General features: G+C 49.1%; 1 protein-coding gene across 2 annotated transcripts in view; it reads right to left on the bottom strand.

Annotated features, from left to right (window-relative positions):
• Window positions 1-1,936: 1,936 nt before the first annotated feature.
• The window catches only part of CHMP7 (charged multivesicular body protein 7), a 45,643-nt gene continuing 24,779 nt past the window's right edge, over window positions 1,937-22,800 (bottom strand). For both annotated transcript variants that reach the window (XM_029603756.1, XM_029603755.1), the window contains 2 exons: window positions 8,350-8,520; window positions 1,937-2,819 (listed from right to left, as the gene is read on the bottom strand). In XM_029603756.1, the coding sequence (XP_029459616.1) occupies window positions 2,752-2,819; window positions 8,350-8,520 (239 nt within the window). In that variant the 3' untranslated portion in view covers window positions 1,937-2,751. The remainder of the gene's footprint in view (window positions 2,820-8,349; window positions 8,521-22,800) is intronic.

The raw sequence follows: 22,800 nt of genomic DNA, 5'->3' as shown, positions 1-22,800 counted from the left end.
TCGAGCAGTTGAAATTCATGGCATAAAAAAATGTACCCCTTAATGTGGATCGTTGGCTGCGACAGGTTTAGGTGGTTTGCAATCAAGTTGCTTACTAACTACCGTATTAAAATCTTCCCCTACCACCAAGGTATAGCCTGGAAAACTGGTCAATACTCCCACCAACCCTGTAAAAAAATTAGTGAGAATATACATTAGGGGCATAGATATTACAAAGCACCACCCGTTGTTGGTATAGGACACCAGCAGCTCCCACATCTCTACCCTCTGTCACGGCAGACCCTCTCGAGCTGAAAAGGCAATTGTTTGTGAATGAGAATGGCAACGCCCTGCTTGCGAGCGGAAAATGAGGAGTAAATGCATTGCCCCACCCAGTCCCATTTCAATTTCCCATGCTCTACATCCGTTAAATGCGTCTCTTGAAGGAACGCCACCTGGGACTGTTGGCGGCGCAGCATGGAGAGCAATTTGGACCTCTTTATTGGGGCGTGGATGCCGTCTACATTAAGGGACGTAATTTTAACCATTGCCATGAGCACTACGCATGTATTGCCAAGACAGAGGGTTGCCTGCCCCTGGCATTAAATACACTGCTGAGTGGACCTGAGGTTCCCCATTCTGAATCCCCGGATCCAACAAAGCCAAAACTCATACAGTTATTCCTGGTCTCCATCCCCTCCCCCCCCCCTCATCCCTGCCCACCCATCACATACACCCCTCCCCCCCCCCCCCACACCTTTTTGAACTGATATGAAAGCTTCCAGGTTCATTCAAGAAGTATTTTTGCAAGAAACTTCAAGTTGTCTCACTTGCTAAGTTTTTCTGAACTATAGCTTTTTTGAGCTACCTTTGATTCAAGCCTTGAATTTGTATTTATGCTTCTGAATTTGTATTTATGCTTCTGAATTTTATGAAAGAAAATGTTGATAAAATTGTTTTTTAGAGTCACATTTTAGCAGGGTTTCATCACAAAAAATATATATTTAAAAAAAAAAAAAAAGGTTTTTCTGACTCATGATTTTGTCCAATCACCAAGTCTGTGAGGTTTCACGGGCTGGGCATCTAAAGTCTTTTCCTCCTAAATAAAAAAAAAAAGTTCAATGGAGGCAGTGCGATAAGTACGCTTGGATGCAATATAAATTTGGTAGCTGCAAATTTTTTTCCATCATCATACCCGATGACTCTGAACTCCAGAGCCTGCCAAAGCACTGCAGCCAGAGGCAAGAGGACACCTGGCAGATCGTGCTCTTACCTTCATTTCTGTAACTCAAGTGGAAATGGGGGGATGGTGTGTAAGTGAAGGATGGAAGGGGAGATGGTGTTAAGGGATGGAAGGAGCCAGGGGAGGTGCAAGAGGGAAGGTTGGATAGGAGCTGAGGAAGCTGTGGAAGAAAAGGATGGAAGGGAGACTGCACTGAAGGATCAAAAGGGCTGGAGGAGAGTGAGGGCAGCATGAGGGGAGTTGGGGAAACTCAAACCACTAACCCAAAATGACCCACTCTCTAATGGAGTGGTTCTTTTGCGCGGCTGTTTCCTCCTGTTTTTTTTCAGCCTCCAACTGAATTGGAACAGACCGCTGTTGGGTTACAACACCACAAACCTTAATTCGCAATTTTTTTCCCCCCTTACTTTCTATCCTCTTCCAATTCACCTAACCTACTGACTGAGGTGACATCCACCAGGGCTCCCTCTGGAACCTTGCAATCATAGCCCTCAGTCTGGTCAGTAGGTGGCGCCGCTGCACTCTCCTTTCCCTACTCCCCCCCCAGGGGCTATGAACACTGCCTGTGCCACAGGCAAATGTTGCTTGAGCCCAAGCTCCTTGCCTGATCCCCAGTATGGGGAAGAATGATTCACTAGTGGCAGTTCATGGTTAAGACAAGGCCACACTAAGACCAGACATATTCAACAACACACTTGTGGATATGCAAGCAGCATAGTTTAAAACCAATTCATTTTATTGCTCAGTCTAAATTTGTCAAAGTTTAAGGAACTAAATTCTCAAATTTATGTCACCTCTTGCCAAAAACATTTAGCAGCAGAAAGCAGTGTTTCACATTTTTATTGGAGACATTTCCTGCAGCTGCTGGATCGACCAGGAATAAAATACCACTCCTGTCTGCAAACCCGAATGAAGGAGCAAGAAGACATCAAAATCATTTGCTTGTCATAATCCGACAGTAGTTAGTGCTGGTTCACTGGTATCATAATCCAAATAACTAAGCAGTGAGAAATTCAACATTTTACTAATGTATTCATTTCTTGACAGATCAGATTGATGATGTAGTGTTGTTTTGTTTATTATTTTTGTACAATTCTTCTTTTCTTTGTAAACCACTTTGAGTTGTACTTTGGTAAAAGGAAGCTGATCTAGAAATGTAAATTAACACAACATGATCAGCAAATGCAAAACACTAGATCGGTTGTAAAATGGGAATAATCAGTAGCACTATATAAATAACCATTATTAGCAGAGGCAGCTGCACACCCGAGGGAGGGAAGAAGTCAGGTAAGAAATGGACCAGAGAAGAATAACGTTTTGGTAAGTAATTGAATAATCAGGAGCGCAGCACAGAAATCTACATTTGAAAAGGCACAGGCTATGGTTCCATGAAAATCTAACATCAATCTCCTCTTTCAGCAGAGAACAATCAGAGCATCTGTCAATCCCAAGTGCACACGCTGTGCCACACCTCAGAGGTGGCCTGCTTTATTCTTGTAGCACCTCCTCTTCTGGTCCCTGGAGCTGGGTCACTCCACCACTGGCTCTTGACCCCATCTGGGTTTTGAGAGAGTGGAACCTGGACTCTGCTTCAAACCTGTAAAAACACATAGTGAGAACGGAAGTGTCAGCAGGAGGGAGGAAGACACGAAAGTCTAATCAGCAGTGAGAGAGAGAACAAGAAAAACAAAAATCAAGAGCAAAGGAGAGGAGGCGTGGAAAGAGAGGAGAGAGGAACAGAAAGAAACAAGAAAAAGCCTCAGGAGGAAGACACAAACAATGATAAGAGTGAGAGTTGAGGATGAGGGGTGGGAAGAGGTGGATACATCTATCACTTTATCATTTCTATAGTGCTACTAGACGAGATATAAGAACATAAGAAATTGCCATGCTGGGTCAGACCTAAGGTCCAAAGCCCAGCATCCCGTCTCCAACAGAGGCCAAACCAGGCCACAAGAACCTGGCAATTACCCAAACACTAAGGAGATCCCATGCTACTGCTGCAATTAATAGCAGTGGCTATTCCCTAAGTAAATTTGATTAATAGCAGGTAATGGACTTCTCCTCCAAGAACTTATCTAAACCTTTTTTGAACCCAGCTACACTAACTGCACTAACCACATCCTCTGGCAACAAATTCCAGAGCTTTATTGTGCGCTGAGTGAAAAAGAATTTTCTCCGATTAATCTTAAATGTGCTACTTGCTAACTTCATGGAATGCCCCCTAGTCCTTCTATTATTCGAAAGTGTAAATAACCGATTCACATCTATTCGTTCAAGATCTCTCATGATCTTAAAGACCTCTATCATATCCCCCCTCAGCCGTCTTCTCCAAGCTGAACAGCCCTAACCTCTTCAGCCTTTCCTCATAGGGGAGCTGTTCCATCCCCTTTATCATTTTGGTTGCCCTTTTCTGTACCTTCTCCATCGCAACTATATCTTTTTTGAGATGCGGCGACCAGAATTGTACACAGTATTCAAGGTGCGGTCTCACCATGGAGCGATATAGAAGCATTATGACATTTTCCGTTTTATTAACCATTCCCTTCCTAATTCCTAACATTCTGTTTGCTTTTTTGACTACTGTAGCACACTGAGCCAATGATTTTAAAGTATTATCCACTATGATGCCTAGATCTTTTTCCTGGGTGGTAGCTCCTAATATGGAACATAACAGCTATCACTTTTCTATAGTGCTACTAGACGAGACAGTGCTGTACCCATACATATGTAACCATACATATTAGAGAAAGTCCCTGTTCTATGGAGTTTACAGTCTACACAGATACAGTGATTAGGCAGTTCACTGGATGAATATAAAATTTATGCTAATGTGGGACACCATGTCTCTTCTTCAGGCGAGTCCTCTCAAGGGCCAGACCATAAGAGAGAATCAAGACGGATTTTCGTGAAGAATCGAGCCCTGCTGGAGAAGGTCCCTGTGTAGGGGGAGGCACACAGGACACTCCACAAGGAGCTTTCGCATGTCTGCGTACCATGGGCGTCTGGGCCAATCTGGGTCCACTAGGAGGACTAAACCTCTGTGGTATTCTATCTTGCGGATGATCTTGCCCAGTAGAGGCCATGGGGGAAGGCGTATAGTAAGTCCTCCTCTGGCCAGGTCTGGACGAGGGCGTCGATCCCTTGGAAGTGCTGATCTCATCTGCAACTGAAGAACAGGGGGACTTTCACATTATGAGATGTGGCTAGTAGGTCCATGGCCAGGAGGCCCCAGCGATTTACTAGAAGCTGGAAGCCTTTGGTCAACAGTGTCCATTCTCCGGGTTCCAGGCTTTCCCCGCTGAGGAAATCCGCTGTGATGTTGTCTTTTCCTGCGATGTGGGAGGCAGAGATCCCTTGTAGGCTTAATCCTGCCCATTCCATAAGGGGGTCTATTTCTAGAGACACCTGATGGCTCTTGGTTCCTCCCTGGTGGTTGATGTAGGCAACTGTTGTTGCATTGTCCAACATCACCCGGATCGCTTGCCCCTGGAGCCTGTGGCTGAACTGCAGGCATGCTAGTCTGACCGCTCAAGTTTCCAGGTTTATGTTCCAGTTCGCCTCTTTCTTGGTCCATTGTCCCTGGGCTGTCAGCTCCTGATAGTGAGCTTCCCACCCTCAGATGCTCGCATCTGTCGGGAGGATGATCCAGCTTGATGGAGATAGGCTTACGCTTTTGCTTAGGTGGATTTCCTGTAGCCACCACTGGAGCCGAGAGCATACCTCCATTGGTAGGTAGAGGCGAATCGAGTAGTCTTGGGACAGTGGGTTCTAGCATAACAGGAGCGTTGGAGAGGCCGCATGTGAGCCCTCGCCCACAGTACTACTCACAGTGTTGATGCCATGAGGCCAAGGACCTGAAGATAGTCCCACATCTTGGGGCGCATTGTGGTCGTCAACCAGCAAACTTGGTCCATCAGTTTCCTCGGAGGAGGAGGAAGGAGGAAACAGTGTTCTGCTTGGTGTAGAATCGGGCCCCCAGGTACTCTAAGGACTGGGAGGGCTTGAGGCTGCTCTTGTCCATGTTCACGACCCAACCGATTTCCTGTAGGAGGGTCCTGACCCTGCTGTTCACCTGGAGGCTCTCTTCTACTGACTTCGCCCGGATCAGCCAGTCATCCAAGTAGGGGTGCACCAGGATCCCTTCTTTCCTCAGTGCTGCCACCACGACCACCATAATTTTGGAGAATGTTCTGGGGCGGTTGCCAGACCGAAGGGTAACGCCTGGAACTGGTAATGGCGGCCCAGTACCACAAAGCGTAGAAAACCCTGGTGGTCTTGATGGACTGGAATATGAAGGTAGGCTTTGGAGAGGTCCAGGGAGGTTAAAAACTCTCCCGATTGCACTGCTATAATGACAGAGTGGAGAGTTTCCATGCGGAAGTGCAATATCCGCAGATGACGGTTGATGCACTTAAGATCCAGGATGGGCCGAAATGAGCCCTCTTTCTTGAGCACGATAAAATAGATGGAATAACGCCCCGTATTTACTTAGGGTATAGGTACTGGCATTATAGCCCTCAGACTGAGGAGCCTTATCAGTGTGGATTCCACTGTCAGTTTCTTGACCTGGGAGTGGCAAGATGATATTACGAACCTGTCCAGAGGGATGCTGCGAAATTCCAGAGTGTAGCCTTCTCGTATTATGTCCAATACCCATTTGTCCGACGTGATCTTGACACAATGCTGGTAGAAGAGGGACAGTCGACCCCCCTATCTCCTCCTCCAGTCGATGGGTTGGCCCAACTTCATTGGGAAGCTCAGGTCGAGCCTGAGCCCGAACCTGTCCCTTTTTTGGGTTGCCAGTTTCAAAAGGACTGAGACCTCTTCCAAGGTCGAGGTGACTGGAATGATGAGTTTCTGTAGGGCCAGAAATACTGGGAGCCTCTGGCCCAACCCTTCATGTGAGAGGGGCACAGAGACCTCTTTTTACTGTCTTCCGGTAGTCAAGGCACTGGGATTTGCCCCACTTACTGGCTAACTTCTCCAACTCGCTTCCGAATAGGAGGGATCCCTTAAAGGGCATCTTTGTGAGGTTCACCTTAGAGGTTGCGTCCACTGACCAGTTCCGCAAACGACTTATATCCTCTGGTCAAGGAACACCTGCACGTCAACGCGCCAAGACTGCCGAAGACATAGTACGAGCCGAGGTCCTAAGGAGATCATATAGGGCATCCGCTGTGTAGGCGACAGCCGATTCCATACGAGCCGCCTGTTCAGCCTCCCCTGTAGGAAGGTCCTGGCTGTCAACATATGCTGAACCCATCGGAGCAAGGCTTGCTGCATAAGGCTACTACATACAGCTGCTCGGATTCCCAGAGCAGATACTTCAAATATACGCTTAAGCAACGCTTCCAACTTCCTATCCTGCAGGTCTTTAAGGGCAGTGCCCCCCGTCACCGGAATAGTAGTGTGCTTGGCTATGGCTGTGACTGCGGAATCCACCTTAGGGACCTTCAGGAGCTCCAGCATCTCACCAGGGAGTGGGTATAACCTTTCCATGGCTCTAGTGACCCTCAAGGAGGCTTCCGGGGTTTCCCACTCCCGTGACACAATCTGCGAGACCTTCGGGTGAAAAGGAAACGGCTGCGGTGGGTCGCGGAGCCCCGCTAACGCTGCATCCCCTGTAGACACCTCCGATGGGTCCTGAGACAAAGGGAGCTCCAGTTCCTGCAGCACATGCAAAATTAAATGATTTAGTTCCTTCCTGTGAAAAAGACGTAGAACCTGCGGATCATCCCCCTCCACCTGGGAGGTGGAATCGCCCTTATCATCCAGGGCGAAAGGATCCTGACAACCCGGATCCACCGGGTCCACTGGATCAGTACCACCGTGACCCACAAGGTCCATGGGATCAGGCAACCTATGAGACAACTTCCCCCCCCGAAACCTTCGGGATCTTAACTGGAGAGGGAGCTCTGTCATCCCACTCCGATTCTGCCTCTAAATAAGCTTGATGCATTAATAACACAAACTTGGATGAAAAAGGTTGCCGTCGCTTTAAGAACCCCCCCCTGAAGCCTTCCCCGTAGGAGGGGCCGGTACTGCCGGCAAACCGCGTGGTCGGTGTGGTGGGGACGGAGATCCTCCCCCTCCTCCAATTCACTGGCATCCCCGACAGAGGCAGTCAAGATGGCCGCCGCTCCCGCGCTGATCGGAAGCGAGCTAGGCCCCTGCCCCCCTGCCACGAGGTCTCCACGCGGCTGCCGGTGGCGTGAAAAAACCGCCCCCCCCCCCCCCCCCCCACTGAATCACCGTGCAGCGAAGGTCCTTCGCCCCCGGGGAGAGACCGGGAGCAAAGGCCTTCGCGAGAGAGCCGGATCCCCGGCTCTCCACAAGAAGAACATGCTGTGCCCCGAGGCATCACGAGCAGCCGGGTGGAGAACTCCACCCCCTCCCGGGATCCGGGAGAACTGGCAGGCGCGGCTGAGAAGCAAACGCAGCTAAAAAGGTAAAAGATTTTTTTTTTTTTTAAACTAACCTCAGCCCATGGGGAACGGCTCTTGCGGGGGCTAGTCAGAGGAAGAAAACGTCTCTGAGATAGGGGGAGAGTGACCGGCCCATCGGTGAATCCTCCCCCTCTTCTCACCAGGTCCGAGCTAACCTCTGGGAAATAAAAACAGGACAGAGCCCTGTCATGCCTGCCTGTGTCTGGCTGCTTCAGGGAACAAACCGCAATAAAAAATGATCTCTGTTTTTTTTTTTTTTTTTTAAATGAAACAGTCACAGGTGCTGAAGCTGTATCTACAGCCTGTACTGACTTTTTTTTTTTTTTCCAAATCTGATGGGGTACAGCCCCAAAGAAAACCAAGATCAGGACCGCAGGGTATGCCTCTCAATCTGCTGGAGTCAGAGAAAATACTGAGGGATCGCAGGTGGCATCCCGGGTTATATGGGTGGTGCTTTTCAGTTTTCTCTCTGACTCCATCTGCTGGATGGGAGGCATAACCCAGCAGTCTGGACTGATCCTGGTACGTACAGGGAACAGAGGGTTTTGTAGGCAGGAGTTTTCCAGAAGTAAAGTACAGTTAGGTAGAATCAGGCACAGATGCAGAGAGATGATTGGAATAAGTTCAAATCTTGACATTGCAGGGTCACTCAGTCCTTGGTAGGAGTGACAGACCTACCTTCCTTTACTGGACTGGGTTTCTGCAGCCCTGTGTCAGCGAAGTCAGGAAGGAAGGAGCCAGGAGGAGACGGCAGTCGTGTTCGAGGCATGTTGGGAAGCTCTGGAGATTCATTGGTGGAGTCAGAAAGGAGAAAGTTGAGTTCCTGTTCAAGCTCTTCTGTGTCTACGTCTGGTGGTTCAAAAAGGAAAACAAATGTTACAAATCAAAAAAATCAGATCAGCAAACGGTAAAGGAGCAGAGAGAAGGCAGTGAAAGGGTGAGTGCAAGTCACTGCAGAGCACCATGAAACTGCCTATTTGGATGTGAGTTTACAAACAGCATCTGTTTTTGACAGACAATTCTCCTTTTGTTGTACTTTTTCAATATGGTGCTTGTAAGTGATTCCTGTAGGGGACTGCAGCAATGCCCAGGACAGGAATGCAGCCCCCACACCCTGGGAGGAGTGGGGTGTGAGGGGTGGCAGTGCTACAGCAAAGCCCAGAGCAGATTTGCAGTCCCACAGCAATGCTCAGGACAGACTTGCAGTCCCATGCCCAAGGGGCTACAGCAATGCCAGGGGGTATGACTGTCAAACTTGCAGCAACACTGAAAGCCACGTTCCCACTAACACAGCACCACATTAAAAATATAAAGAAAAACACTGTTATTTAACCACAAGGCTCATTTACAGTAATACATTCTTCAAAACGTCCACAGCAATCCCCTTTTAAGGTAGGATCTGGTCCCAGTTTTACAGATATTCGTCATTAAAGTTATGTGATTTCTTAGTCTGCTTGGATACAAAGAAATACAAGTCATCAAGCAAACGCCTGGTGATTTTTTTTTATTAATACAATAAGTTTCTTGAAATTGGATATAACCAAGATAGTGGCCAGAGCAAGAGGGATGCTAGGGTACATACGGCAAAACTTAAACTGGAGGATATGATAATACCTATGTATCACAACACAGTAAATGACTGCAAATAAAGACCAGTCTGCCCAGTAAGGTGTTTAGGGTTTTCACTGCTGCTCTAACGCAGGTGATTCTCTAGGTAGAAATATTACACCAAAAGATGCCACTCTATGTCTTCATATCCATCACTAGCCATTAGGGATCCTCTGTGCTTATCCCACACCCTTTTGAATTCACCACTGCTTCTGGCAGAGCATTTCATGCATCTAACCACCCTTTTTGTGAAAAACATTTCCTCAGTATGATGGTGGAGGCAAATGCCCATCTCACAAAACAGTCAAGAAGGTGAATAAAGGTGAGATGGCATCTAATTTAACATACATCGTTCAGGTTATGTGAAAAGCCCTGAATCACAAAGTGATTTTCATAGTGAACTTTTATTCCATCAAAGTATCATTCCACTATGGTAAATTTTAAGGCCAAGTAATTTTGCAAGCGAGTGTATCCCCCGACACAAACGTGTTTTGCACAGAGTGCTTCTTTGGGAGGGATAAAACACTACAATTACAAACAGAAAAGGTTACAATAAATAGCCTTTAAAACATATATGTTTAAAAAAAACCCAACTTTACAAATACCTCAAATAATCGCAAATAATAAAACCTTGTACTAGAAGATTTATAAACTCACTTTATTGCAACATGGCAGAATGATACTGAAGTAAGGATGCTTCTACCACTGAACAATATAAATAGTAAAAAAAAACCATAGGAACCGGTCACATGATCTAAATAGCCAATCCACTGATGGCTCTATGGTCAGCCAATCACAGGTGGTACTGTAGGCTAATAGTAACCAGGATAGTTATGGCATCGGAAAAATCACAACATGACTTTATGGTTCAAGGCTTTTCACATAAACTTAACACATGTATGTTAAATTAGATGCCATCTCACCATTATTCACCTAAAAAACATTTCCTGAGTCTACCCCTCCTTAGAGCTTCATATCATGAACCCTAGTCCAACAGCTTCCTTTCCTTCAGAAAAGGTTTGATTCTTGTGCATTATTAATATAGGAAAATTGGTTCTTACCTGCTAATTTTCATTCCTATAGTACCACGTATCAGTCCAGACACCTAGGATCATTCCCCCCTGCCAGCAGATGGAGACAGAGAAAAAGCTTCGCTGACACCGTATCATAACCCCCACTGCCCCCTGCAGTTCCTCAGTATATCTATATTAAAGCAGATAATAGCAAAAAACATTGAACCATTAAACGATAAACAACAACATGGAATGCAACAGAGAACAATCTTACAGCTGAGCAGACGAATATGCCCCCCCCCCTCTAATTGGGCAGGCTCTGGACTGATCCGTGGTACTACAGGAACGAAAATTAGCAGGTAAGAACCAATTTTCCTTTCCCTGTACATACCCAGATCAGTCCAGACACCTGGGATATACCCAAACCCTTATCCAGGGTGGGACCTGGAGAGTCCCGATCACAGAACACTCTCACCAAAGGAAGGGTTTGCCGGAGCCCCCACATCTAAGCGATAGTGCCTTGCGAAAGTATGCAGCAACTTCCAAGTCGCCGCCCTGAAAATTTCCTGTGGAGAAACAAGGTGTGACTCCGCCCACGAGGCTGCTTGCGAACGTGTGGAATGAGCAGGCAACCCTTCTGGAACGGGACGACCCTGCGTGATATACGTGGAAGAAATGGCCTCCTTCAACCATCGCGCAATAGAGGCTTTAGAAGCCTTGGAACCTTTGTTCATACCACTCCACAGCAGAAAGAAGTAATCTGACCCCCTAAAGTCATTTGTAACCTTGAGGTAACGCAATAAGGCTCTCCGTACATCCAGACGTCTGAGCTTCCTCGCATGAGGATCTGACATCGGTAAGGCAGGAAACGCTGAAACCACCTTTGGTAAAAAGGAAGGTACTGTCCGTAAGGAAACTCCGGACTCCAAAATCTGAAGGAAAAGATCTTGGCAAGATAGCGCCTGTAACTCTGAAATCCTTCTAGCCGAACAAATGGCCACCAGAAAAATTACCTTAAGCATCAAATTCTTCAACACAGCCCTTCGGAGCAGCTCGAAAGGAGCTTCACATAGAGTTCTAAGGACAAGATTAAGATTCTAGGATGGACAGGAAACTGGAGGACGTAAATTCATCGTCCCTCTCAAAAAACGAACCGTGTCCAGATGAGTCAAAATAGAGGAGCCATCAATCTTGCCACGGAGAGAGCCCAGTGCTGCTACCTGCACCTTAAGTGAACTGAGAGATAAGCCCTTGGAGAAGCCATCCTTGAAAAAAGATAAAATTTCGGGAATTAAGGCCCTGAGTGGACGAACATCCCTGGCGGAACACCAGGACTCAAAAATCTTCCACACATAAGACAGGTTAGTTGACTTCCTTCTAGACTGTAACAATGTGGTGACTACCGAGTCCGGGTAACCTTTACTTTTCAAACGCCTCCTCTCAAAAGCCATGCTGCTAGACAAAAGCGAGCAGCCTGGTTGAAAAATATGGGACCCTTCAGGTGGCCGAAGCGGTCCGTCCACCGCCATGTTGACCAAATCCGTAACGACTCAAAAAAGAACTAAGACAATTTCCATCAACATTAAATCCAATACAAAAAAGGAAATGTCACACTCCAAACAGTATTATAACAATTATACTGCTTCCCAAAAAATTTTTAATTTTTAATTTTTGTGATTTTTTTATGATTTTATGAGCTTTATGAGCTTTGTTAAAACCGAGCTTTGTCAAAATCAATGAGCTCTGTTAAAATCAATATTACAGTACTGAAGATTGAATGATAATAATATATAAATGAAAAACCTTGAAAAGAAAAATTGAAAAAGAAAGAAAAAAATATTGAAAAAACAGAACATTAAAGACTGCCGCAGATGATTAGAGGTCCGGGTGGTTCTCGTTTGGAAACTACAGAGAACACACTGTCAGGCTTGATGATGCGGCTAAATATCAAAAATTAAAAAAATCACAAAAATTAAAAATGTTTTGGGAAGCGGTATAATTGTTATAATACTGTTTGACCAAATCCGTAAACCATGGGTGCAGAGGCCACTCCGGAGCCACCAGAATCACCTCGCTGCAATGCTTTTCAATGAGACGCAGAACCTTGCCCACCAGCGGCCAAGGAGGAAAAACAAAGTAGAACTCCCTGAAGCCATGGTAGAACTAGAGCGTCGACCCCTTCGGCCCCGTGCTGCCTTCGGCGACTGAAGAACCGGAACGCCTTGGCATTCCGAGAGGTTGCCATAAGGTCCACATGCGGCGCTCCCCAACAATCTCGAATCAACTGCATGGCTGTCTCTGACAACTCCCACTCACCTGGATCCAAGTGAGTCCGACTCAAGAAGTCCGCCTGAACATTCTCTGCTCCTGCAATGCGAGATGCCGCTAATCGCTCCAGATGTCACTCCACCCAGAGCACCAACCTCTGCGCTTCCAGAGCTACCGCCTGGTTCTGGAAGCACAGATTTATATATGCCACTGTTGTCGCGTTGTCCGACAGTACTCAAACCGGACCATTCCGAAGCAGAGGCAGAAACTCCTTCAAGACCAAGCGAACCACCCTGGTCTCTAGCCGGTTGATCGACCATGCAGATTCTCTCGTGGACCAGGATCCCTGAACCGAATGAGACTGAAAACTGCTCCCCATCCAGAGAGACTGGCATCAGTAGGGACCACCATCCAATCCGGAACCTCAAGGTCCACTCCCCAAATGAGATTGGAAGTCTGAATCCACCACGACAAACTCTCTCTCGCAAAACCCTCAAGAGGCAACCGGATATGATACTTCTCCGACACTGGCTTCCAGTGGGACAACAATGCCGTCTGAAGGGGGTCGTATATGGGAAAACACCCACGGAACCAAGTTTAGCGTGGAGGCCATCGAGGCAAGAACCTGTAAGTAGTTCCAGACCGTGGGCACTCGCAACTGCAAAAACTGCCGGATCTGTGTCTGAAGTTTCAGGACTCGATCTTGGGAGAGGAAAACCCTGCCTAGCAGAGTGTCGAACTGCGCCCCTAAATACTCCAAAGTTTGTGTCAGCAACAACTGACGCTTGGTGTGATTCACCACCCAACCTAGAGACGGGAGGACTTCGAAAACTCAATGAATCGATTTGCAGCACAGAAACTCTGACTTGGCTCTGATCAACCAATCGTCCAAATATGAGTGCACCAGAATACCTTCATTTGAAGGAAAGCTGCCACCACCTTGGTGAAAGTCTGCAGAGCTGTGGCAAGACCAAATGGAAGGACCTGAAACTGAACTGAAAATGTTGTCCCAGAATCATAAAATGGAGAAAACACCAAAAATCCTGATGGATGGGAACATGCAGATAAGCCTCCACGAGATCCAAGGAAGCCAGGAACTCTCCTTTACGCACTGCCACTATGACCGACCTGAGGGTCTCCATTCTGAAGCGTGGCACTTTGAGCTTTGCATTAACCATCTTTAAATCGAGTATCGGCCAAAAGGAGCCCTCCTTTTTGGGGACCAGAGAATAAATGGAGTATCACCCCTAATGGAGCTCTGCCTGGGGAACCGGTACCACCGCACTTAAGCGACATAGCTGGTCTAGAGTCACTTGAACCGCCGACCGCTTGACCAGATAGCTGCAAGTGGAAATCAGAAAAAGCTCTCGCATGGGATGACCAAATTCTAAAGTGTAGTTGTTTCTTACCACGCTGAGAACCCACTGGCCCTGAGTGATCTTGGCCCACTCGTCATAAAACTGCCGTAACCGACCTCCTATAGTAGGAACGACGGAGTGGACCAGCCTCGCATCATTGGGAAGACTTGACTCCTGCTGAGGAGCCGCCAGGGGATTCCCCTGAAGGACCTTCAGGCTCTACGAAAGGACTGCCCCATGCCTGCCCATGCGAAAAATATTGTCTCTGCGGCCCCACCACACCCTGCGTAGGCCGTGACCTTCTGTCGGACCAAAAACGAGACCTTAATTGAAAAAAATCTCTTAGCCATAGGTTTATCCTTGGGCAACCTGAGGACTTTATTGTCTCCAAGAGACTGCATCAACTGCTCGAGATCCTCACCAAACAAGAACTTACCTTTAAAAGGCAAAGATGCCAGTTGCGCTTTAGAGGAAACATCTGCCACCCAATTGCGGAGCCAGAGCAACCTTCGGGCTGCCATTGCTGATGCCATCACCCATATCGGTTACGGCAGTTTTATGACGAGTGGGAGGAGGTACACACCAAATCATAGAAGGCATCTGCACCATAAGCCACAGTCGCTTCCACTCGCTCAGCTGTGTCCGCATCCCTTGGAGCTGCTGTACCCATCGAAGACAAGCACGCTGCAAGAAACTGGAATAAACTGCTGCACGCAAACCCAGGGACACACTTCAAAAATCCTTTTAAGGTGCAACTCCATCTTATGATCTTGTACATCTTTTAATGTGGTTGAACCAATCACCGGAATCGTGGTCCGTTTAGTCACAGCTGAAACCGCAGCGTCTACCTTCGGAAGAAAATAAAATTCTAAATCCTGTTCTGGTAAAGGGTAAAGCTTTCCCATGGCTCTGCCAACCTTCAAACCGGAATCAGGAGTCCCACACTCCGCTTCCACTAACTTCCTAACCGACCTGTGGGTTGGGGGACCTCGCATGCTGGACCGGATCTTCTCCCTCCAAATCCTGGTCCTCCTGAGGCATTTTTACCCCAAGGACCTGGAATGCTAAGGGAAGCAAAACCTCCAGCTCTTCCCTTTTAAAAAGGCGGACCACCTTAGAATCCTCCGCCTCATGAATAGAAGAGACCGCATCCTCGGTAGCCAGAAGAACCGGAGCCACCGGTGCTTCCTGGCCAGACCCCGAACCAGTACTCCCAGGAGTTACGCTAGTGTCCTCTGGTTCAACAGCCCCAGTTGCATCTCCCAGCGGATGAAGAATCAAGCCCTTCGCTGAGGAAACCCTCCTACCGGGCATAGCTGACCTCCGGGCACCACCTGGAGGTCCCTCAGTAGGCTGGACGGCGGAGGCTGCGGCGCTCCCCAAGCCGCTTCTGACTGGCCAAATAGGCATCTTGGAGTAATAAAACAAAGTCGATGGAAAACATTCTCCCTTCACCAAAACCCGCATGGTCTGGCTGAAAAACAAGCAGCCCAGAGCTTTCCTCCCCTTCCAGCCCTCCCTGCCCATTCCCCACTCCGGAACGGACCGGAGACCGACATGGAGGACCCTCCCGCCACCTCTGCAGGAACTACCATGGAAAAATCCAAAATGGCTGCTGTTCCTGCGCTGGCTGGGTGAGGTAAATTAGAAGAAAAAGTAGTCGCAGTCGGTCCTAACGCGCCCGAAATACAGTGCTGCTTAGCGGGAGAAGAAGCAACAGACGATCCCTCCCCACCGTCGGCACAGCCCGCGCACAGTCCCGACCTATTGAACCGTGAAGAATCCATGCCGCATGAACGGCATGCCCTGTTGCAAGCCATGAAGTAAAGGGAAGTCCTCTACCCAGCAAAAGAAGGTACTCACTGAGAAAGAGAACAGGATCCCCCAAAGAGTCGCCAGAACCCCAGAAAAAGCTCCTACCTAAGGGGAGGAAGCCGCCTGCACTGTAGAGTTGTGCTCCGGTGCACACACACCTTTTTTTTTTTTTTTAATTAACTTTACAGAAAAAAACTGCCCTGAAAAAATAGGTAAAGACACAAAAGTCATGAAAAATAGTGTAAAAGAGCCTGTAGCCGCCTCAGCGGCCTCGTGAAGGGAGGGATCTGGACAACCAGATTTACACCTCTCGGGCGCACAGACCAAGCACATACAAGGTTACCAACCCCCGGCTTGGGCGCCTCAACTGGACGGGGCAGAACCCACCAGGATTCCTAAAAAAGAACCCCTGGGAAGAAGGCACAAAGAAAAAATATTGGTCTAAAAAATTGGTAAACTGCAGGATTCACACCCTCTGCCGGAGACAGAGAAATACTGAGGAACTGCAGGGGGCACTGTTGGTTATGATACGGTGTCAGCGAAACGTTTTCTCTGAATGAACCCAGGTGTCTGGATTGATCTGGGTACGTACAGGGAACTTTCAGATATTTAAAAGTCTATATCAAATCACCCCCCCCCCCTCTCCTCTAGTAGAGTATTGTGTCTAGATCTAAAGGCCATGCCACCGGAAAGGCATACAGAGTCCAGAGTAGGGCTACCAAAATGAAGTGGGGTCTGCATAGGAATAGACCTAAGTATGTACACCGGAGGAGAGAAGAGACGGGGAGATATGGCAAAAGCATTCAAAAACCTGAAAGGATGCACAAGAAGCAAACCTGTTCCATGGGAAAGGATATTCTAGAGCAAGCAGTAATGATATGAAGCTCTGGATAGGTAGATTCAGGATCATCATCAGGAGATATGTTTTCACTGAAAAGGTAATGAATGGAATGCCCTCCCGGATTGGTTGGTGAGAGGGTAAAATGATAATGGACTTTACAAAGGTATGGAATAAACACAGAGAATCCTTACTTGCAAAAAAAAAAAAAAAAAAGAAAAAGGAAACAGATAATGAAGGATTGATTAGCAGCTGGATCTGTTTGGTAGGCTGAAAGTACTGTAGCAACTAGAAGTATTAGTGGAAACATAGGCACTCACACAGCCAATCTGTCTGGCATGCTGCACTCTCCTTGTGTTGAGCAGATTAGTGAGGAGGGTTGGTGGGAGCAGGGAGTCATCCAAAGAGGCCAGATGTGCTGCTGGTGGTGTCTGTTTGGAATATTATGGGGTTTTGTGGTTGGGAATGAGAGGAGAAGGGTGCTGGGTCTAAAGTAGAAAGGGGCTCTTACATGCTCAGCTACACAGGAAGGTGGAGTACAATGGAAGTTGGAGGTATCTTGGCTAAGGCATGATACCTTACAGGTGGTCACACGCTTCTGACTGGCAAAGGAAAATTAGTTCTTACCTGTTAATTTTCGTTCCTGTAGTACCACGGATCAGTCCAGACTGTGGATTGAGCCTCCTTTCCAGCAGGTGGAGACAGACTAAAACTGAAAGGATATCCTATATGAGGACAGAGCCTATCCTGTGACCTTTCAGTATAACCATTGTAAAGCAGAAAAATAATAAAACCAGAATAGGATCAAGCAAGCAACCATAAAGCTCAATGGAGCAACTGTAGAACAATGTAAGAAACATGACATAACTATCCGCTCTTGCATATACTTGGTATTTGAACAACCAAGGCTTCCGGTGTAATTGCTCAGTATTCTTGCAAAAAATGAAGTATCAAAATCTGCGAATCTGCAAGAAAAAAACAAGCTTCGAGAGGACAGAAAAAACAAACAGCCAGGGAAGGGTGTCTGGACTGATCTGTGGTACTACAGAAACGAAAATTAACAGGTAAGAACTAATTTTCCTTTCCCTGTAGGTACCCGGATCAGTCCAGACTGTGGGATGTGCCAAAGCTTCCCTAAACCGGGTGGGACAGAGACAGTCTCGCTCGAAGCACTTGCCACCCAAAAGAACCAAAAACCGGAGCTTGCACATCCAGATGGTAGTGTCGAGCAAAAGTATGCAAGGACGTCCATGTGGTGGCCCTGCAAATCTCCTGCGGAGAAACCGATTGACTCTCCGTCCAGGAAGTAGCTTGAGAACGTAGCGAATGAGCCTTTAGGCCCTCTGGGACCGCTTGACCTTGACAAAGATAGGCCGAGGAGATCGTGTCTTTCAACCACCGCGCAATAGTGGTCTTAGAAGCCAGCTTACCCCGATTGGGCCCACTCCAGAGGACAAAAAGATGGTCCGAGACCCGAAAGTCATTGGTAACCTGGAGATAGCGAAGAAGACCTCGTTTGGCATCTAGCTTACGGAGATCGCTCCCAGCCGTACCCGCAATCTCCTCTGGGGAAAACGCAGGGAGTTCTATCGACTGGTTGACATGAAAAGTAGAAACAACCTTTGGTAAGAAAGAAGGGACCGTCTTGAGGGATACCCCTGAATCGGAAAAACGCAGAAAAGGTTCCCGACAGAACTCGAAATCCCTCTCAAACTTCATACCTCCAACAGACCGATTCGAGAAGTCTACAAAGGATCTCTACAAGCCCCTCCAACCAAAGCCACGCGCCTCACTTCGACCAAAGACTGTGCTTTCTCGACAGCAGGCCCAGCCATTTGGAACAACATCCCCTCACACCTCAGGCTGGAACCTTGCCTCCTAACATTCAAGAAAAAACTTAAGACTTGGCTGTTCCGCCAAGCCTTCCCAGATCCTCGGATACACATTAGATGATTAACCCTTTCACGAACAATGGACTTTTTTTCCTCCTCTAAGTACTTTATAAGCACTAGTACCTCTTCTAACTACTTAATAAGCACTAGCCCTGATTCCGCGTTGGTATTATGTTCTTAGTTTATTGCCCCCTTAGGCCTTTCTTTCCAGCTGCTTAAGCTTCCAAGTTTTCTCTCCTTGTTGAATGTAACTTTGATTCTTCTGTGTTTATATAAAAAAAGTTGTTTCTTGTTTTACAGTTTTTCCCCTGTTCGATGTAAACCGATTTGATATGGTAATTTAACCATGAAGGTCGGTATAGAAAGATGCTAAATAAATAAATAAATAAATAAATAAATCAATCAATCAATCAATCAATCTTGGAGATCCGGCGAGCGGAGGAGATAGAGATGAGAGAGACAAGAAAGACAGTCTTGAGCGTAAGATCCTTCAACGTAGTGCGACAGAGAGGTTCGAAAGGAGCCGCACAGAGGGCCCGAAGGACCAGATTAAGACTCCACGACGGGCAAGTTGGCCGAGACGGTGGTCGTAGGTGCTTGACGCCTTTCAAGAACCGAATCACGTCCGGGTGCCCCGCTAAGGGATGGCCTTCTACCTGACCCAGGAGAGAGCCGAGAGCTGAGACTTGCACACGCAGAGAACTGAAGGAAAGACCCTTGGAAAGACCTTTCTGGAGAAAAGAAAGGACCAACGAGACCAGGGCGAAGCGTGCTGAGACACCGACTCCGCACAAACAGATTCAAAAACCTTCCAGATATGCACATAAGCCAGAGAAGTCGACTGCTTCCGGGCCCGTAGCAAGGTGGAGATGACCTCCTCTTTGTAGCCCTTACGCCTCAGGTGTCGCCGTTCAAAAGCCAGGCCACTAGACAGAAGCGATCGGCCTGGTCGAAAAATACGGGTCCCTGCTGAAGAAGCCAAGGAAGGTGGCCTAACCGTAGAGGTCCGTCCATCGCTAAGGTGATGAGGTCCGCGGACCACGACCTGCGTGGCCACTCGGGCGCTACCAGAACCACAGGTCCCCGGTGGAGTTCTATTTTTCTGAGAACTTTCCCGACCAGGGGCCACGGGGGGGGGGGGGAACACGTACAGAAGGATGTGCACCGGCCAAGGGAGAGCTAGCGCATCCATGCCCTCCGAGCTGTGCTCCCTCCAGCGGCTGAAGAACAGATTTGCCTTGGCATTGCGTAGGGTTGCCATGAGGTCTAGGTGGGGGGGGGACCCCGCCCGTCGACGATCAGATCCATAGCCGCATCCGAGAGTTCCCACTCCCCCGGATTGAGCGATTGACAACTCAGAAAATTGGCCTGAACATTCTCCTTGCCCGCGATGTGGGAGGCCGCCAGGCACTGAAGATGTCGGTCGGCCCAGGCGAAGAGACGGCTGGTTTCTAGAGCCACCAGCAGACTGCGGGTGACCCCTGACGATTGATGTAAGACACGGTGGTGGAGTTGTCGGACAGAACCTTCACCGCTTTGCCCCGGATGAGGGGGAGAAACTCCTGAAGAGCCAAAAACACTGCCAGAGTCTCCAATCGGTTGATGTGCCAGCGAGACTGAGCTGTCGACCAGGTCCCTTGGGTGGACTGGGAGAGACAGACCGCACCACAGCCCAAGAGACTGGCATCCATGGTTACTATCATCCACTGTGGGGCTTGGAGAGGCATTCCCTTGAGAAGATGAGGAAGGGAAAGCCACCACTGCAAGTCGGCGACTGTAGAGTCCAAGAACGGGAGGACTATGTGAAACTGTTCAGATACCGGCTGCCAACAGGATAGCAAAGCTTTCTGTAACGGTCGCATATGAGCAAAAGCCCAGGGGACTAGGTCGATGGTGGACGCCATTGATCCCAAGACATGTAGGTAGTCCCAGGCCATCGGAAAAGGTAACGAAATCAGATTCTAAATCTGGCCGATCAACTTGAGAGCCCTCGCACGGGGCAAGAAGACCTTGCCCACCTGGGTGTCGAAGTGGGCTCCCAGGAACTCTAACTCCTGGAAGGGCTGAAGGTTGCTCTTGGAGAAATTCACTATCCACCTGAGAGATGCGAGAAAGCTAACACGCGATCTACCGCCTGCCGACAAAGAGCTTCCGACTTGGACGCACAAGCCAGTCGTCCAGGTAGGGGTGAACAAGAATGCCCTCCCTGCGAAGAGCCGCCACTGCCACCACCATTACCTTGGTGAAGGTGCGAGGCGCGGTCACAAGGCCGAAGGGAGCGCCCGAAATTGGAAATCCCGATTGAGGACATGGAAGCAAAGATACTTCTGGTAATCGCGGTGAATCGGAATATGGACGTACACCTCTGTCAAATCGAGCGAGGCGAGGAACTCTCCGGGGCGAACTGCCGCTATGACCGCTCGCAGGGTTTCCATGCGGAAGTGGGGGATCTTGAGAGCCCGGTTGACTCTTTTGAGGTCTAAGATCGGACGGAAGGACTCGTCCTTCTTGGGGACAATGAAGTAAATAGAATACTGGCCTGCACCAAGCTCCTTCTCCGGACCTGGGACCACCGCACCCAGAGTCAGGAGCCTGGTGAGGGTTTGCTCCACCGCTTCCCACTTGGACTGCCCACATGGGGAAAAGAGAAAACGATCCGGCAGGTCGCGAACAATTTCGAAGGCGTACCCGTCTCTGATAATGTCGAGGACCCACTGGTCCAACGTGATTTTGACCCATTCCTCGAAAAACAGGGACAGGCGGCTGCCTAGGAAGGGAACAGAGGAATGAGCCAAGTGAACTTCATTGGGTGGCCGGCTTGGGGGTGGAGCACGCGGGCTGGCCCTCGCGAAAGGGATGACGTCAACGAAAGGGCTGCGACCAAGACTGAGAGCGAGAATAATAACCCCTCGAGGAGCCACCCCGGCCACGTAGGGTATACCGTCTCTGAACCCGGAAGCGAGGACGAGAGGGTGTAAAGGAACGGGATGGCCTTGGCCAGTCCTCCGGGAGCTTATAGACCTTATTGTCCCCCAAGGAATCCATAAGCTTCTCGAGGTCCTCACCAAAAAGCAGCTTTCCTTTGAAAGGCAACGTGCCCAGCCGGGCTTTGGAGGAAGGATCGGCCGACCAATTGCGCAGCCAGAGAAGACATCTGGCGGAGACCGCCGAGGCCATCGCCTTAGACTGGATACGAATGAGATCGTAGAGCGCATCAGCCCCATAAGTGACGACGGCTTCGAGACGCTCAGCCTGTTCCGCCTCTGACAACAGGAGGTCCTGGCTGCAGAGTAACTGTTGGACCCACCTGAGACCTGCCCGTAGCATGAGACTGCTGCAAAAAGTCACACGAACTCCCAGCGCCAAGACTTAAAAAATGCGCTTCATATGCGCCTCGAGCTTGCGGTCCTGGGCGTCATTCAGGGCCGTCGATTCCTCCACAGGGATGGTGGTATGTTTGGTGACCGCGGAGGCGGAGGAGTCCATGGAGGGATTTTTTAAAAATTTCCAAACACTCCTCCGGGAGGGGGTAGAGCTTATCCATGGCACGTGCCATCCAGAGGCCCGCTTTGGGAGCCTCCCATTCCCGCAGGAGCAACAGCTTGTGCATGGGATGAAAAGGGAAGGTGGTAGCCGGAGCCCTGAGACCCACCAGGACCGGGTCCATATCTTTAGGCAAAGAGGCCGTAAGGGTGTCCGCGGGGGGCTCCCTCCAACCCCAATTCCTGGAGGACAAAGGGGATGAGGGGTTCCAACTCCTCCCTGCGGAACATCCGTAGGACCCTGGGGTCGTCCCCCTCCATGGATGGAAGGGTACCCTCAGCATCAAGAGAAGCGTCATGATCCGGGAGTACCGGGTCCACCAGGGGGTCGGGGGGCGGAGGGGGCACCCCGGGACCACCCGCATCCGAATAGGGCCCGGGGACTCCGCAACCGGGCCAACCGTCAACGGCGCAGAGCGGGGAATTTTTGCCATGGGGGTCAAGGGGGGGCCTTCCTCCTCCTCCTGCAGGCTGGCTAAATAAGATTTATGCAGGAGGACAAATTCCGTAGAAAAACGGGCCCTAGATTTCCCGGGAGGGGGAGGGGGGGATCAGGGAATCCATCCTGGGGACCTGTGGGGCTCAAACTGGGGGGAGACTGAGAAAAAAAATCAGCCCCCCAGCCCCAGGCAGCTCCGAAAACGGAGCCGCTGAAAAATCCAAGATGGCCACCGTTCCCGGGCTCTGCCGACCTGGGAATGGCCTGGCTATGCTCGGGGGACTCGATCCCCGGGCTAAATTTACCTGTCCTGCTGAGGAGGGACCTTCCCCTCCTGGCAGGCAGGCAGAACAGAG

The sequence above is a fragment of the Rhinatrema bivittatum genome, chromosome 5, assembly GCF_901001135.1.
Source record: "Rhinatrema bivittatum chromosome 5, aRhiBiv1.1, whole genome shotgun sequence".
Lineage (NCBI taxonomy): Eukaryota > Metazoa > Chordata > Amphibia > Gymnophiona > Rhinatrematidae > Rhinatrema > Rhinatrema bivittatum.
This window is presented reverse-complemented; position numbering and strand designations above follow the sequence as displayed.